This window comes from Mycteria americana, chromosome Z, assembly GCF_035582795.1.
Source record: "Mycteria americana isolate JAX WOST 10 ecotype Jacksonville Zoo and Gardens chromosome Z, USCA_MyAme_1.0, whole genome shotgun sequence".
NCBI classification, from domain to species: Eukaryota; Metazoa; Chordata; class Aves; order Ciconiiformes; family Ciconiidae; genus Mycteria; species Mycteria americana.
Window position 1 is genome coordinate 12,386,015 of NC_134396.1, and position 15,247 is coordinate 12,401,261.

The 15,247-nt window shown below is 38.1% G+C and overlaps 1 protein-coding gene across 1 annotated transcript in view; it reads left to right on the top strand.

The window, feature by feature from the left end:
• The first annotated feature begins 266 nt into the window (after positions 1-266).
• Positions 267-15,247, top strand: part of MTREX (Mtr4 exosome RNA helicase) — a 48,371-nt gene continuing 33,390 nt past the window's right edge. The window contains exons 1-14 of the mRNA XM_075526535.1: positions 267-421; positions 821-952; positions 2,631-2,697; positions 4,894-4,956; positions 5,501-5,613; positions 6,455-6,629; positions 7,628-7,718; positions 8,083-8,207; positions 9,400-9,498; positions 10,283-10,385; positions 10,524-10,655; positions 11,869-11,948; positions 13,382-13,492; positions 14,592-14,693. Of these exons, the coding sequence (XP_075382650.1) occupies positions 306-421; positions 821-952; positions 2,631-2,697; positions 4,894-4,956; positions 5,501-5,613; positions 6,455-6,629; positions 7,628-7,718; positions 8,083-8,207; positions 9,400-9,498; positions 10,283-10,385; positions 10,524-10,655; positions 11,869-11,948; positions 13,382-13,492; positions 14,592-14,693 (1,509 nt within the window). The 5' untranslated portion in view covers positions 267-305. The remainder of the gene's footprint in view (positions 422-820; positions 953-2,630; positions 2,698-4,893; positions 4,957-5,500; positions 5,614-6,454; positions 6,630-7,627; positions 7,719-8,082; positions 8,208-9,399; positions 9,499-10,282; positions 10,386-10,523; positions 10,656-11,868; positions 11,949-13,381; positions 13,493-14,591; positions 14,694-15,247) is intronic.

The following is a 15,247-nucleotide window of genomic DNA, read 5'->3' on the forward strand; positions in this document are numbered from 1 at the left end:
GCAGTTCGCCTCCGCCAGGCCCCCGAGGCCTTGCGGAAATCAGGTCCGGGGCAAGGGCCACCGCCGGCCGCGGGGGGTTGTGGGAAGGGCTTGCCTGGGGGCGGTTGTGCGCTGAAGGGAGGGTTAGGGTGCCCCAGTGCTGGCGGGGAGGCATCCGGATCGGGCTGTGTGTGAGGTTCCCGGTGGCTGGGGGCGGCGGGGGGCTCTGTTTCTCCTCGGGGTGCAGCGCTGGGGTAGGGGCGGAGAGGATCCGGGGGGTGGGGGGAGGCTGTGCCACGCGAGGCATTGTGGGACCGGTGGGGAAGATGGCGGACGCGTTTGGGGACGAGCTCTTCAGCGTGTTTGAGGAGGACTCGGCCGCCGCCGCCTCGGGCGCCAAGAAGAGCAAAGTGGGCGCCACCGAGGGTGCCAGGAGACCAGGGTGAGGGCTCGATGGGGAGCCGGGGGAGCAGGGCCGGGGGTGCTCTGGCGGCGGAGGCTTGGGCCGCGCTGCTGGGCCCGGTTTCTGCCAGCTTGCTTGAGCTACTGACCGACCTCGGGACCGGGAAGTCGGTGCAGCCTAAAAGGACACGTTTTCCTGGTATCCCTGACCCCAAAGCTGTAGCCCGCCCGGGCGCAGTGGGCGACTGGGGAGCGCGGGGACCTGGGGGCAAGCTCATCTGGGAAGTGGTTTGAAAACCCACGTTTTCGTGGGTGGAGTTCCCTTGGTTGTGCCCTGAATGCAATGTGGTCACTGTTGCCGTAGGACACCTGATTTTTTTTCTGAAAATACATACATGAAAGCGGCAAACTTTAAATTTGTTGTGTATTTATGTTGCAGAAAACGGTCGGAGGAAAAATCTTCAGTAGCTGCAACAGGGAAGCCCAAAAGGGAAGTTGAAGTCAATAGTACTGAAGATGCTGTTTTGGGCAAGAAGCCAAAATTGGAAGATGTTGTATCAGAAGATGCTAAGTAAGTGCCTAGCTTAATGTGTAAGGAAATAATTGCAAGACATACTGGTTAGCTATATGCCAATTGTGAATACTCAATGTAAGTAGCTTTGCAGTGTTTTCATATAAAGATGAATTTGCATATGAAGTTGATTTTCCATTATCTATATAAGTGAGAATGCGCGGGTAGTACAGCTTCAGCGATGATGAGCATTAGGTATGTTTAAAGTAATACTGTGGACAGATAGGCAACTGCAGTATGAAATGTTCATGTATTTCTGGTTGCTGCATATGGATCGGTAGTTCTTGGTCAAAGCCATCATGTTTATTTCAGGCATATAGCCAGAGATAAGCAGTGAGGCACATGGGAGGAGGCAGGCTTGCTGTGTACCATGCCACTGAAAGACATAATTGGTTTGGGATGCAGGAGGAAGAATTTGACTGATGAGACAGAAACAAGGCTTTTGAGGCATGTAAGGTCATGCCTCAGCAAGGTCATTCCTGCAGCAAATATTTGGAATCTTAAGTATGGATGTGCTTTTAAATTTGAGCACAAATGGCAGGTATTTGACACAGAGAAGGGGGTATACTTAGACATGTCGAGAGCTGGGGAGATAAGGCAGCTGAAGGGAAGCCAGAATGCCATTTCTGTGCTTTAGGATCTGTATGTCTCTCCCTCTTTTCTTTCCAGAACATTGTGATAGGTATGAGGGGTTTTGAAAACAAATTGAAGGGACAGTGTGGGCACTTTTCCAGCTTAGTGTGTCTTAAGAGATCTCGGGAACTTGGAAGTTTATGTTGGTTCAGAAAATGATTAGGAGGGTTCATGGCATAAAAATTCATCCAGACCTGCCAAATGCAGGTGTGTACCTCCTAGCTCAAGATGTAGAAAACTCCACTACAGAAATAGAAATTATATGCTTGCTGTGTTCTTATACTTTTCTCTGGGTGGTGTATTACTGACTTATGTCAGACAGAATTCTGGTCTGGATTGTCATTTGGTTTTACACAGTGATTTTTCTTAAGTTTAAGGTAAGATTTTCTGTGGGAAAGTCATGAGAAGACTTCTCAGAACACTGTGAACAAATGGTACCTGTATAGAAACAAAACAGAACCAGAGTCAACATTTTAAGTCAGTTTCTGTGTTAGTGGTCTCAGTAGAGTGTATACTTGCCCAAAGTAGCTTACTAAGTATGTTAAAACCGTCAGAAAAAAACACTGTTTTATGCAGTGAGACACTAGTCCCTTCTCGTGGCCATGAGAGAAGGGACTGGTAAAGAAAAGATGGGTCTTATCTTCAAGCAGCTGCTTGGAATGCTTCAGGCTGCTGTTATTTGGTGTCATGACTAGTAGCAGAAATACAGGTCTTGAATTTTGCTTTGTTCTGTATTGAAAACAAGTCCCCATTAATCAGAAAACTTCATGTGAACAAATGTGATCCAAGTGCAGTTTTGTGGTGCAAGTTTTTAAAGTGTTACAAATCCCAACGCAGTAGCTGAAGTAGATTTATATAGTAACAACATTTTAGCACAAGTATTCTTAGTCCTGGTAGTAGTCTATGCCAACTGTCTGTTTCAAGTTTGTGCATCCTTTTTTTAATGTTGCAGTTAAAGTAGAGGTGAAGTTCAACATTTTCACATTTATAAAGAAAGCAGAAATTTTAAATACCTTTTTGGCAATCCTAACTCATCTGTTTTTAGTCTGGCAGACCTGATGCCTCAAGTAAAGGTGCAAGCTGTGGAAACTGTTGAAGGTTGTACACATGAGGTGAGTGCAGTGAAAATGCACATGAAAACTATAGGCTTGTTTCATAGAATTATATGTATTACTGCCAGTATGATAATATTGGTTATTGCACTTGTACTTATTATATCATAGAATCATAGAATCATTCAGGTTGGAAAAGACCTTTAAGATCATCAAGTCCAACCATTAACCTAACACTGCCAAGTCCACCACTAAACCATGTCCCTAAGCACCACATCTACATGTCTTTTAAATACCTCCAGGGGTGGTGACTCAACCACCTCCCTGGGCAGCCTGTTCCAATGCTTGACTACCCTTTCAGTGAAGACATTTTTCCTGCTATCCAATCTAAACCTCCCCTGGTGCAACTTGAGGCCATTTCCTCTTGTCCTGCCGCTTGTTACCTGGGAGAAGAGGCTGACAGCTGCCTCTCTACAACCTCCTTTCACGTGGTTGTAGAGAGCAATAAGGTCTCCCCTCAGCCTTCTTTTCTCCAGGCTAAACAACCCCAGTTCCCTCAGCCGCTCCTCATAAGACTTGTGCTCCAGACCCTTCACCAGCTTTGTTGCCCTTCTCTGGACACGCTCCAGCACCTCAATGTCTCTCCTGTAGTGAGGGGCCCAAAACTGAACACAGTATTCGAGGTGCGGCCTCACCAGTGCCAAGTACAGGGGGACAATCACTTCCCTACTCCTGCTGGCCACACTATTTCTGATACAAGCCAGGATGCCATTGGCTTTCTTGGCCACCTGGGCACACTGCTGGCTCATATTCAGCTGGCTGTCAACCAACACTCCCAGGTCCTTTTCTGCTGGGCAGCTTTCCAGCCCAAGCCTGTAGCGTTGCATGGGGTTGTTGTGACCCAAGTGCAGGACCTTGCACTTAGCCTTGTTGAATCTCATACAGTTGGCCTCACCCCATCGATCCACCCTGTCCAGATCTCTCCTTAGAGCCTTTCTAGCCTCAAGCAGAGATATTATTTCATATTCTATTTAAGGTAGAGCAGGCTTGTAAAGAGTTTGAGGTCTGTATCTGGCATTGAGCATGCACAAAATGCAGTTGAAAAATTAATAGGATGTCTTACCAGAAGCAGTTTGAATGATGTTTGCAGTAAAATGAGTGATTGTGAAAGACTCGATGATAATGTTGATAGGTTTCGTATTTGAAAGGTACCAGTCATATTCTGAGTACTGTTGTTGAGGAGGAAAACCTACTGGTTGTTAAAACACGGCTGTGTTCATAGTGCGGTCTAATTGTGCAGCAGTGCACTGAAATACTTTGCTATTCTGCTTCAAGAAGGAAAGGCTTTCTTGCAAGTCTGGTTACTGTTGAAAATTACATTTTGGCAAAAAAGGAAAAAAGTCTTTTTATGTAAAAGCAAAATAATGAAAACTGTCCTTTTTCAAATTGTGTTAATAAACATAAATACAATTTAAAATATGAAAAATCAGAAGTATTAATGCTGATTTTTTTTTAATCATCCTTCATCCAAAGATGATTATCAGAAGGAGTTTCTATGAGTATTAAATATGTAAATTTTGACTTCCTTGTACTTTTATGCTCATTTTCTTTTCTGTGCTGTGTTCCAGAACTAGCTCAAGTTAATCAGGGTCACATTCAAGGACCCTGCATGATTAGACCTTTGTAATGAAGGAACTGTACATGCAATTGATGATACAGGTTTTAAAGCCCATGCATCTGTACAGTCTTTGTTATCTTGAGATGTCTGGTAGAGGTTCACCATCATTTAGTAACTGAAGGGACCTTAAATATTTAGGACAAATGAATGTTAGATATTGGCCAGGAACAGGGACTTTACCTGTATAAACACATTGTCCTTGGAAAGGGAGTGTTATCAATGTGACCTGAGTAATTGCTTCTAACGTCCATTGGCCAGAAGCCATGACTGAGTCTTGGGTTGAAGACCTAATGTTCCAAGGTAGATAAAGCAGAAATATTTCACACAAGACAGTAGGAAGTCTCAGATAAGTGAGAGAATGATCATTGTTGGGGCAGGAGGATAGAGATATTGGTTGAAAAACTCTGAGAGAAAGGGAGGAACCCTTGACACATGAGCTCATAGAAACAGGATAATAGAAATGCAGATTTGCTTTCATGCACTTTACATCTCCTGCCCCAGCTCTTCATAGCTTGCCATGTGACTGGAGTGGACACTGAGAATTCTGCAACTGTTTTTATTTAAAATGTATTTTATAGGTTGCACTTCCAGCAGATGAAGACTTCACAGGCCTGAAGCCACGAACTGGAAAAGCTGCAAAAGTATGTGATAGATTGCATTGATTTTTCTTTTTGCATATACTTTAGATGGTAGATGAGGGTAGAAGGAAAAACGACTTACTTTGTAAATAAGGCTTGGAAAAGAGTACCTTGAAAAGATGGCCTGTCATAAGTAAGAATGGTGTTTCTATATTTTAAACTTGGTGGAGTAAAATGATGTGGTTGAATGGGGTGGATAGGCTGTTGTGATTTAATTCTGTTTTACAACATTAGGCGATGGCTTCAGTTGTACACTGTAGTTTCTCTTTCTAAATTAGTAAATTAGAGAAAATTCAGTCATCAGGGCAAGATTTTAATTTCCTATGACAACAAGACATAAGCAAAGACCTTAGGTGTGTTATTAGATAAAATAATTTAAATACAAAGTCATTGCAAAATACTGGATTAAGATCAGCCGAAGTTACAAATATCTACAGGATTTCATTTCTGCCTGTAATTTGCACACTAGATCAGTCACAAAATTACTTAGATGTAAGTAACCGTCTGTGTTAAAAATATGTAATGTTTTTGCTTGCTTTCTTTTTAGGAATATCCGTTTATTCTTGATGCCTTTCAGAGAGAAGCTATTCTTTGTGTAGATAATAACCAGTCTGTGTTAGTGTCGGCTCATACATCAGCTGGTAAAACTGTTTGTGCAGAGTAAGTAATTTTCTGACAGGTTCTAATAAGAGAATGGTGTTATTTTTGTCATGTCATTTTGTTGAAGCATCAATAGCTGTTGTGTCTCAGTTTCTTGATACAAAGGTTGGACCATCAGTGTTAAGAGTTGAATTGACTACTCTTGAATATAAAAATTACTTCTTTCATCTTGTTTAGTGGGTAGTGAAAGGCTTAATTCATGTTTAAGCTTATGTTTTATTTTTAAACAATCTGTTTTTGTTGAGATGTTATTGTATAGATTGAAAGGAAAGTTTCTGCAATACAGATTTGCATGAATTTAGAAAAAAATACCTTTGTTTTCTAGCCCCTGGCTATAACTAATAAGAAGTTTCTTTTGTGTTTTCTTTGCTTTGTCAGAAGCACTGGTTTGATTTAATTTGCAACTTGGCGTTTATCAGGCAAGAAATGTTTAAAAGATAGTGTACATTTTTTGTCAGGATTTGGTTTGACAGTGGAGTAGCCTTGCTGACCTGAGGTGAGAAGTGAGATGTATATGTAGATATATTAGAGCATGGGTTCAAATAGTAATAGTTTGTCATGAGACAGTGACAATTAGATTTTAGATTAAACTAGATGTCATCTGATGTCCATAAAAATAAGGTGACTTGTTGTCAATGGTTTGTCACTCTCCAAAGAGGCATACATAGTTGAGTTAAGATTGCACTAAACTTAATAATCTAGATATGAAATGCTTCACATCATTATACCAGTGTTCTGAATTGCATATTTTATTTCATTTTTTTAAGCAGAAGATTAGACGAAAGTAATATGCTCTGAATGTCTTCCTGACAACTTTAATATGTACAATGTTTGAATACAGGTATGCAATTGCCCTGGCTTTGAGGGAGAAACAGCGTGTGATATTTACAAGTCCAATTAAAGCTTTGAGTAATCAGAAGTACCGTGAGATGTATGAAGAATTTCAGGATGTTGGTTTGATGACTGGGGATGTCACCATTAATCCTACAGCTTCTTGTCTGGTAATGACAACCGAGGTAAGATCAGACATTAATTCTTGATCTGTGTTTTCTTCTACCCTCTTTTGACTGAGAGGTCTGATAGTAAAGATTAAAGTGGTCATAATAAGCCCCATTAGGGTAGAAAATGTTATAAAGTTCACTATGCCTCCCTTTAATGTTTTAACTTTTGGTTATTGAAAAAGTTAGTTGAATTTCTGTAAATTCATGCTTTTGGACTATCGGTCAGGAACTTTCATTCTCACATGGAGAAAGGCAGAACTTAATTTCCTGAACGCTGAAGACACTGAGTTTTCTTTGGATAGATGTGAAGTACTGAAAGTCAGTCAGACTTACTGAATCCTGTAGCGTCAGTATTTTGTTCTAGGGAAACAAAATGGGGAGAGGAAAATCATTGAGTGATAGTTGAGTGGTTCACGCTAGATGCTAGTACTGCAGGAATATACAGCTTTTCACCTTTGGTAACAAAGTATTGTTGGCACAGTGTTCTCATATTTCTGCTGTAGAAATCTGTCCAGCCATGAGTTGGAATTTTTCTCTTTCTGTCTTTACCTCAAAGGAGTAAAGAATCTTATGGAGAAGACTCTGGTAGGGTAAGATTGGGCTGGAGAGACAGGATGACTGTATTTCTGACAAAAGATTTCCTCTTGATCATAGAGAGGTTATCTATTAAGATGAGGGAAGAAGGCAGCTTGGCAGAAGTAGATATGTAGACCAGTAATAAATATGCTGCCACATAGTGGCTGGGAGAAAAGTAATGTTTTTGCTTTCCTGTTCCTTCACTGTTCTTGAAGGGAAACCAGTTCATCTCATATCATGAGATTTGTTAGATTGGAATCAACTTGGAAAGCATCTCACAGACAATGTTTAAATGCTTTTAAGTTTTGTGCAAAAAAAGATTTCGTCTTGCCATGTAAATATGAACCAAAATTCTGGCAATTTCTTACTGACATCTCTATAACATGTAACTTGTTATATCATATGAAGGATCTCAATTTTTTTTTCCCCTTTCCTAGATTTTGAGAAGTATGCTTTACAGAGGTTCTGAGGTTATGCGAGAAGTCGCATGGGTTATTTTTGATGAAATCCACTACATGAGAGATTCAGGTATCCTATATGTACAATTTTTCTTTTCAAGAAATCTTTCTTTTTTCCCACAAAACCAATTTTTTTTTTCTTTTGAAGAATTAAATCTTTATTCTCTCCCTTAAAATCAGTCATCTTTGTGCATAAATCATTCAGAATTTGTTTTCTGCTGAATGTATATAAGATAGTTATTGTGTGTTGCAGTCTTCATGTTCTTTGCCAAGGCAAAAGCCACTTTGAGGGCATTTGATATACCCCATTTGTGTAGGGAAGGCTTTTTTCAGTTTTCATTTTATTTTATCTTTAAGCTTGCTGTTCTTTGGCTTCAGAGCTGAAAAATAGGCTTTATTCACATACATTTCCCATGTGACTTTTCCATTTTCAGAACGTGGTGTGGTTTGGGAAGAGACAATTATTTTGCTCCCTGACAACGTTCATTATGTGTTCCTTTCTGCAACTATTCCAAATGCCCGTCAGTTTGCTGAATGGATCTGCCATCTTCACAAACAAGTAATGTTTTTGATGTGCTATACCTCCATCCTTATTGTCTTGTGGTATAATACTGTCTCTTTGGTTGATGAGAACTGAACCTTTGAGCATCTGTTTAGTCATCTTCTTATTGCTTATAAATGATGGTATAGATCACTCCTGGCTTCCCTGCTTGTACTCCTAGCGTTTACAGCTATACAGGCTGTTGGTTCTACATAGCAACATTAATGCTGTTTCTTTAAAGTTTATTTTCCATACTTATTTAGATTGATTTCAACAGCTTGATTTCAACAAACAATCTGAATTATGAAACACGATGAACATACTATGATTTTCAGAGGTTATTTGGAGAATTTGTTTGAAGAGCTCAGTAAAAAGGCCATGCGGAAATCAAAACTAAATCATAAATCCATAGGAAATACTATATATGCATGCAAACAAAGTGAGAAAAGAGGAATGTAAGAAATCTATCCAAAACCATTAGGTTTATTTTATTGTTTTTTTAAGAGATGCTTTTGCAGCAAAGAATATGGGAATTAGAATTAGGGAAGTTAATGCCCACAAGAGGTTGGTCCAATTTTAAAAATACCCTAGAGATTGATTCTTATGTTGTTTGTGGTGAAAGGAGCGTGGTATAAGAGATGTCTATTTAAGCTTGGCACAAAACCTTGACTTCTTTTGCAGAACACTAGACTCTGATTTTTTTAAAGCAGATTTACATAATACTTAATGTTTTAAAGGAAATGTTTTGCTTATTTTTTTTCTAAACAAGCTTTCTTCGTGCATTAAAACCTTAATTGTTTTTACAAGTCTGTGTGCCTGGTTTAGGTGGTGTAAGAAATACTGCAGACTTTTTTACAAGATAGAAATTAACAGTTTTTCCTTTGGTTTTAGAAGGTGTTAGGATTTTGAGTCTGTGTAATAATACAGAAGGAAATACTACCTGTCCTTACTTGTTGTGTTAATGAGAGAGAATTTTTGTAGCCAACTTGTGTTCTTCTAAAGGATTTGCAAACTTTCCTTTTCTTAAGCAACATCACTAGTCCATATTCAGGAAAGAAAATGTGTTATCTTAGTTTCTGTGAGTCTTACTTCCTGGCTTTTAGAAAGATGTATTTTAATAGTCACGTGTTGGATTTTCCATCAAGCAAGTGTTTTTACAATGCAATTAGAAATATTAAATACTTATGTGTATGCTGTTCTTTCTTTGTAGCCTTGCCATGTGATTTACACTGACTATCGACCCACTCCACTGCAGCATTACATATTCCCAGCAGGAGGAGATGGACTCCATCTGGTTGTTGATGAAAATGTAAGGAATATTCAGTTTGTTTGAAAGATCTTTTTCTTTGTATATCAGTCACGAGCTTGATCTCTTGCAAAATTTGGATTGGCTATACAAAGGATGTTTGTGTTAAAATGAAGTACAAATGGGTAACGGTGATTGCTGAATTGCTGTTAGATTTTTGGAGTCTTATAGAAGAGATTGGTTTTATTACCTAATGTGATGTAGTCAGCTGAGTAATACTTTGCTGAGATGTCTTTAAGTGCCCTCATCCTTGCTTTGTTTTTTAAAGTGCATGCTGCTTTCTGTAAATCTGCAAAGTATCTGATGTTTCTTGTACTGTTTCTCACTCAAAAGAAAATATGGTAGCATTTAAATTTTACTTTGGTTGAGGGAACAAAATATTTTTGTGTCTTTAGGTGATTTTGAAGTAATGACTTCTTTAAAATTCATCATCAGCTTGCACAGCAGTAGCTAATGCCATAAACAGTAGTATTGCACTTGAAGCTAGGTCTTCACTGGGCATTGTAATTTCATATAGACATTCCTAAAAGTCAGTTTTGGTATTGTGTCATTCAGCAGGTCTAGTGTGGTTGATGGTGTGGTGGATAGAACAATGAGCAATAACTTCAGAGTCACCAATGTAATTCTGAGCTGTGCCACTGACCTAGTAAACTTACTTGCTAGCTTATGCATTGTTTTTGTCCTTCTGCCTGTAAATATGGAGTAATGGTACTGGCTATGCAAAGCACTGAGTATTTTTAAGTGGGCTATGTAAAGTTTGCTTACAAAGGTTGTGTTTTATATCTAGGGAGATTTCAGAGAAGATAATTTTAATACAGCAATGCAAGTGCTTAGAGACGCAGGAGACTTAGCAAAAGGGGACCAGAAGGGCAGGAAAGGAGGAATGAAAGGTGAGTTTGAATCCCATTCTAAAGTAGCTCTTTGTGTAATACAACAAATGTCTATGCAAGTTGTGCTTGTGTCTCAATTATTCCATAAGATACTTTTTTTGCTAAAATTACATGTAAATTAATGTAATCTCTCTGCAGGTCCTTCGAATGTTTTTAAGATTGTGAAGATGATAATGGAAAGGAATTTCCAACCTGTGATTATTTTCAGCTTCAGTAAGAAAGACTGCGAAGCCTACGCACTTCAGATGACAAAGTTAGATTTCAATACAGGTACAGATAAATAAAATATACTTTTACTCACAGTTGTAGTTTGATGTGAAATGTTACTCTGGTTAGATAATTTCTATTTCCTTTGGGACTTTTGTGTAAAAACAAATGAAAAATACATATTGCTTTTTCATTTACTATGCTGGTGCCTCAGGCTATTTTCAGTAGGAAGCTGTTGGTGCACAAAGAGTACTTGGTCATCATAATGTTGAATTGTTCCTCTGTTTTATAAACTTCATTTCTTTCTCCAAAATCCTGTTCACTCTAATGATAGCACAAGAGTTCCTAGAAAATCCTATCTATAATAGGAGAAGACTGGTCATAACAGAAGTATTTCCCCAAGTTTTCATGTTATGTCCATTAGAAAAATGAATATTCTCTCAAAGTCGAAACAACTGTGTAACAAACCACAAGGCTGTTCTCAGCTATTCAATCCAGTTTTCTTTCTTTCCTTCCTCCCCCTTCTCCTCAAAGAAAAACCCAAAAGGTAAACAAAGAAGATTTTTTCATTTTGGATTAAGACCAAGCTTGGAAAATAAGTTCATCGCTTCTCGGAATTGTTACGGGTTGTAACAAAAATAAGGAATTTGTTGTAAATCAACATATCACTTCATGTTTGTGAACGGTTCAGGGTTCTTGCCTGCTTACTTGCTCCAATCTTTGCATGTTCTGGTTCAATGTTGCAAAATAATGCAGCTGTTTCTGTCAGAAAATGTAAAGGTATGCACAAATGCAGAGATGCATTTTTATATGTTTCCTTCAGTCATACCTTTGAATATATATTCTTGACACTTGTACTACTTAAGTAGAAAGGGTGTACACTTTGAGAATTAATAGGGAAGAGGAAGAGCCTCTATGTCCATGCAGACAGGGACTAGTAGGTAGAAGAGAAACAGGGAGATTTATGAAATAGACAGAAAGTACATAAAACTGAGAAATCCCAAGCTTGGAAATAGCTGAAGTTTGGATTATTCTGCCAGGTTTGTTCTGTTTTCCTTTTCCCTGAGCATCTACTTCTGGTTACTCTTAGACTCCTTCAGGCTTACATTCAAGGTCTTGATTGTCTGACCCGATACTGGTGATTTTGTGTAGACTTCACAGTCTTCCACGCTATTTTTATTGTCAACTTTTGTAAATACTACAATGTGGTAATGCTTTATTTACATATGGTATTAGCCTTCTAGATTTTGTAATAACTTACAAATTGCCTTCTTAGATGAAGAAAAAAAGATGGTTGAAGAAGTGTTCAATAATGCAATTGATTGTTTGTCAGATGAAGACAAAAAGCTTCCTCAGGTGAGTGGATATTGAATAGGAGTGGCTGCTGCTCTCCTGTATTCTGCAACTATTGAGGCTGTGGGTCTTTTGTAGTGGGTACAGAAATCATAAGCTGGATATTCTCATTCATCTCCCTGGGTTTTAGTATCTCTTGCATTGCTCCTTGGCATTGTCAAATAGGACTCAGTAATTAGGATTCCTTCCAGTTGTGATTCCAGCAAATGACATATGCCAAAATTAACCATGGAGTTCGTACCCGGTGTTTTATTTTTTTCTAATTATGTTTTTAAGTAAACATAAGGCCTTATAAAGAGATATATCTGGGTTAAAACTGTCTGGAAATAGTTCAAATGAGAGTGCAGTATGCACTTCATCAGGTGTTGATTGCTGAGCCTTTCAAAAAGTTGAACTGATGCATCTGCATTCTAATTTATTGTATAATGACTAAGCATAGTGACTATCTTTACAGTGGAAAAATACAAGCTTCTAAATGGACAGAATATTACAGGATTCAGTACTTTTGTAACAAATACTAAAACTATAATTTCTCTCTACTCCCATCTTTCCTTTATTTATGTCCATCATTTCTTAATGTAGTGATATTTATTGTGAGCATGGCAGTTTCTCCTTGAAAAAAACAACCATTTAATTTTTTGGCTATGCCTACTTGCTTTGGATTCCACATACCTGTTTTGTTTGTGAACTTGAGAAAAACAGAAAATAGGAGTCCGACATATAAGGTGTTATGCACTGGTTTTTTTGGTAAGCTTATAACAGTGGCATTACATTCAAGTAATTTGGTTTTGTCTCTGTGGACAATGATATTTCAAAAGCGTATTCTCAGAATTAGGTTTGGGGTGGTAACCAAGTGTTAACAGGTTGTTAATGAGAATCTCTATTTTCAAAGAAAAAAAAAACAAAGACAAAGCTAAGTTTATGTAGTTACTTGTTTTAAGTGTAATGTTTTCAGAATTTAAGAGATTAATTTAGTCATTTACAGCCTGAATTTCCTTGTATGGCTCTCATAGGTGCTGACTTCACTGTTTTACAACACATATCAGTAAGTTAAATCACTGCAACTAAAACTGAAACAAAATATCTCATGCATACCAGGATCACTACTTCCAAAAATGATTTTAAATGAGGCAATTCTTTTTTTATAGAGGCATATTTAAATACTAACTGCATGTGTAAATTAGGGCATAGCTTCACAGTTGGCCTAACCCAATTTAAGACTAGTCTACTGAAAAGATTGGTCTCTGGCTTTATCCTTCATATCATTCCTAGTTCTAACTGGAAAATAATATTGAAGGGGTATTTATTGTATTTAAAATCAGGAAATAGTGAATTACATGAACACTAAGGGTAGTGTTGAGGTTTTCCATACAGATTTTATTTTTTAGTAACAAATACTAAAATTTGTTTACTGGTCTTTATATGTTTCTTCCCAGGTTGAGCATGTACTTCCTCTTCTGAAGCGAGGAATTGGTATCCATCACAGTGGCCTGCTTCCTATCTTGAAAGAAACCATAGAAATTCTTTTCTCCGAGGGCCTAATAAAGGTATATATTCGATGTCCATATTTAGGTTTTTCTCTGTTGTGAATACACCGTCAGTAATCCTGAAAAACCAAGAAGTATGTCTTAGCTCAGAATGTATGTTGGTATTATAGTGGAGATCTGCTCCTTGACTGAAAAAGGTGAAAGACTCATTGCACACGCCAAACTGAAAAATGCTTTGTGTTTTGAATGTGATTCTATGTAGGACGCGTAAGGCTTTACTTACCAAAAACTTATTTTGAACATTGTGTGGACCAGTAGCTAAGCAATTTTAAAAAGAGCTACACACATATGAAGGGAAAGGCTCAGTTCTGTGGATCTACATACTGGGTTGTACAAATGCACACAGCACCTCTGGAAGCCTGTAGCTGTTCCAGTGGCACAGGTTAATTTGTGTAATTGGTTGCAGCTCCCTTCCCTTGAGAAATGCAAATATTTGCATAAATGCCTCCATCTTTATCTGAAAAAACTATTCTTGAAGCGGTTGGGGTTTTTTTCCCCCTCTCTCTCCAAAGTTTGTAGTCTTTAATACTTTTGCCTTAGATGTCTTACGTTAGTGCACAATTACAGCTCTAGTTTTAAGTGTTCCAGATTTTATTCTGAAGTATTTAAACTTACAATGTCTAACTTCAACATTTTCTTGACCTGTCTTATGATAGATTTTGCTCCTATAAATGACTGTAGGCATTTACTAAGCTGTTTGTTGGTTGCCCTAAGGGACGTACATTCAGAAAAATCTAACCTTAGATGAAAGTTGTGGGGTTTTTTTGGGTAGCTAACTGCTATTCTCTTCTTGCAAACTTTGAATGTGGAAATTAACTGTTATTTTTCATTAAAGCAATTTGCACCCCTTTGTGTTATCTTTTGGAGTCTTTCACATGGTCCCATCTAACCAGTTTTCATATTTTCCCAGAGGAAATAAGGGAAGGGGGAAAGAATGTTTTTGGTCCAGTTTTTAAATATTGAATGTGCCTATGTTCCTATGTTGACTGTACATAAGTAGTAAAATTTGGAGAGGTTTTGTGTAGCAATCTCTGACTATTTGCATGTTTGCTTTAAGAGCCTTTGTTTTTGCTTGCTTAACTTTAGTCTGTTTATTTAGGCCTTATTTGCAACAGAGACTTTTGCTATGGGAATTAATATGCCAGCCAGGACTGTGCTATTTACGAGTGCCAGCAAATTTGATGGAAAAGATTTCCGATGGGTAAGTGAAAAACAGGTTCTGTAGAATAACTGAGTTGCATTATTTAAACCTTATTAGGATTAAATTTACTCTTGACACATCCACTTCAATGTAGTAGAAAATATTTTTTTCTTTCAAAAATCTTTGTTCACTAATCCATTTATAATTAGCGTACAAATTCCTGAAGACAAGATTCCTCAGATTAGGCATGAGATTATTTATTTTAATAGATACGGCAAAATGGCATCAGACACAGGTTAGCAGTGGACACTGGATTAGACTAAGACTTCTGCACAACTTGTCCAAAACTGTGAAACCCAAGTATTTTCTTCTGTATCAGAAGAATGTGGAGAATAAGTAGGCTCAGTATCATAATGATCACTAAATTTAGGTTTTGACAGACCCAAGAAAAGAGATCATTTACCTCAGCAGAGTGTTGATTGTTCCGTTATAGCAGAGTATTTTGGGTAGCCCACAGAAAGACAGAAATGTGCAGAGGGACAGACAGGCTCTTAAACAGCCGGAAAACAAATAATTTAAAAGTTTTAAACATTAAAACCAGGTATATGATTCAC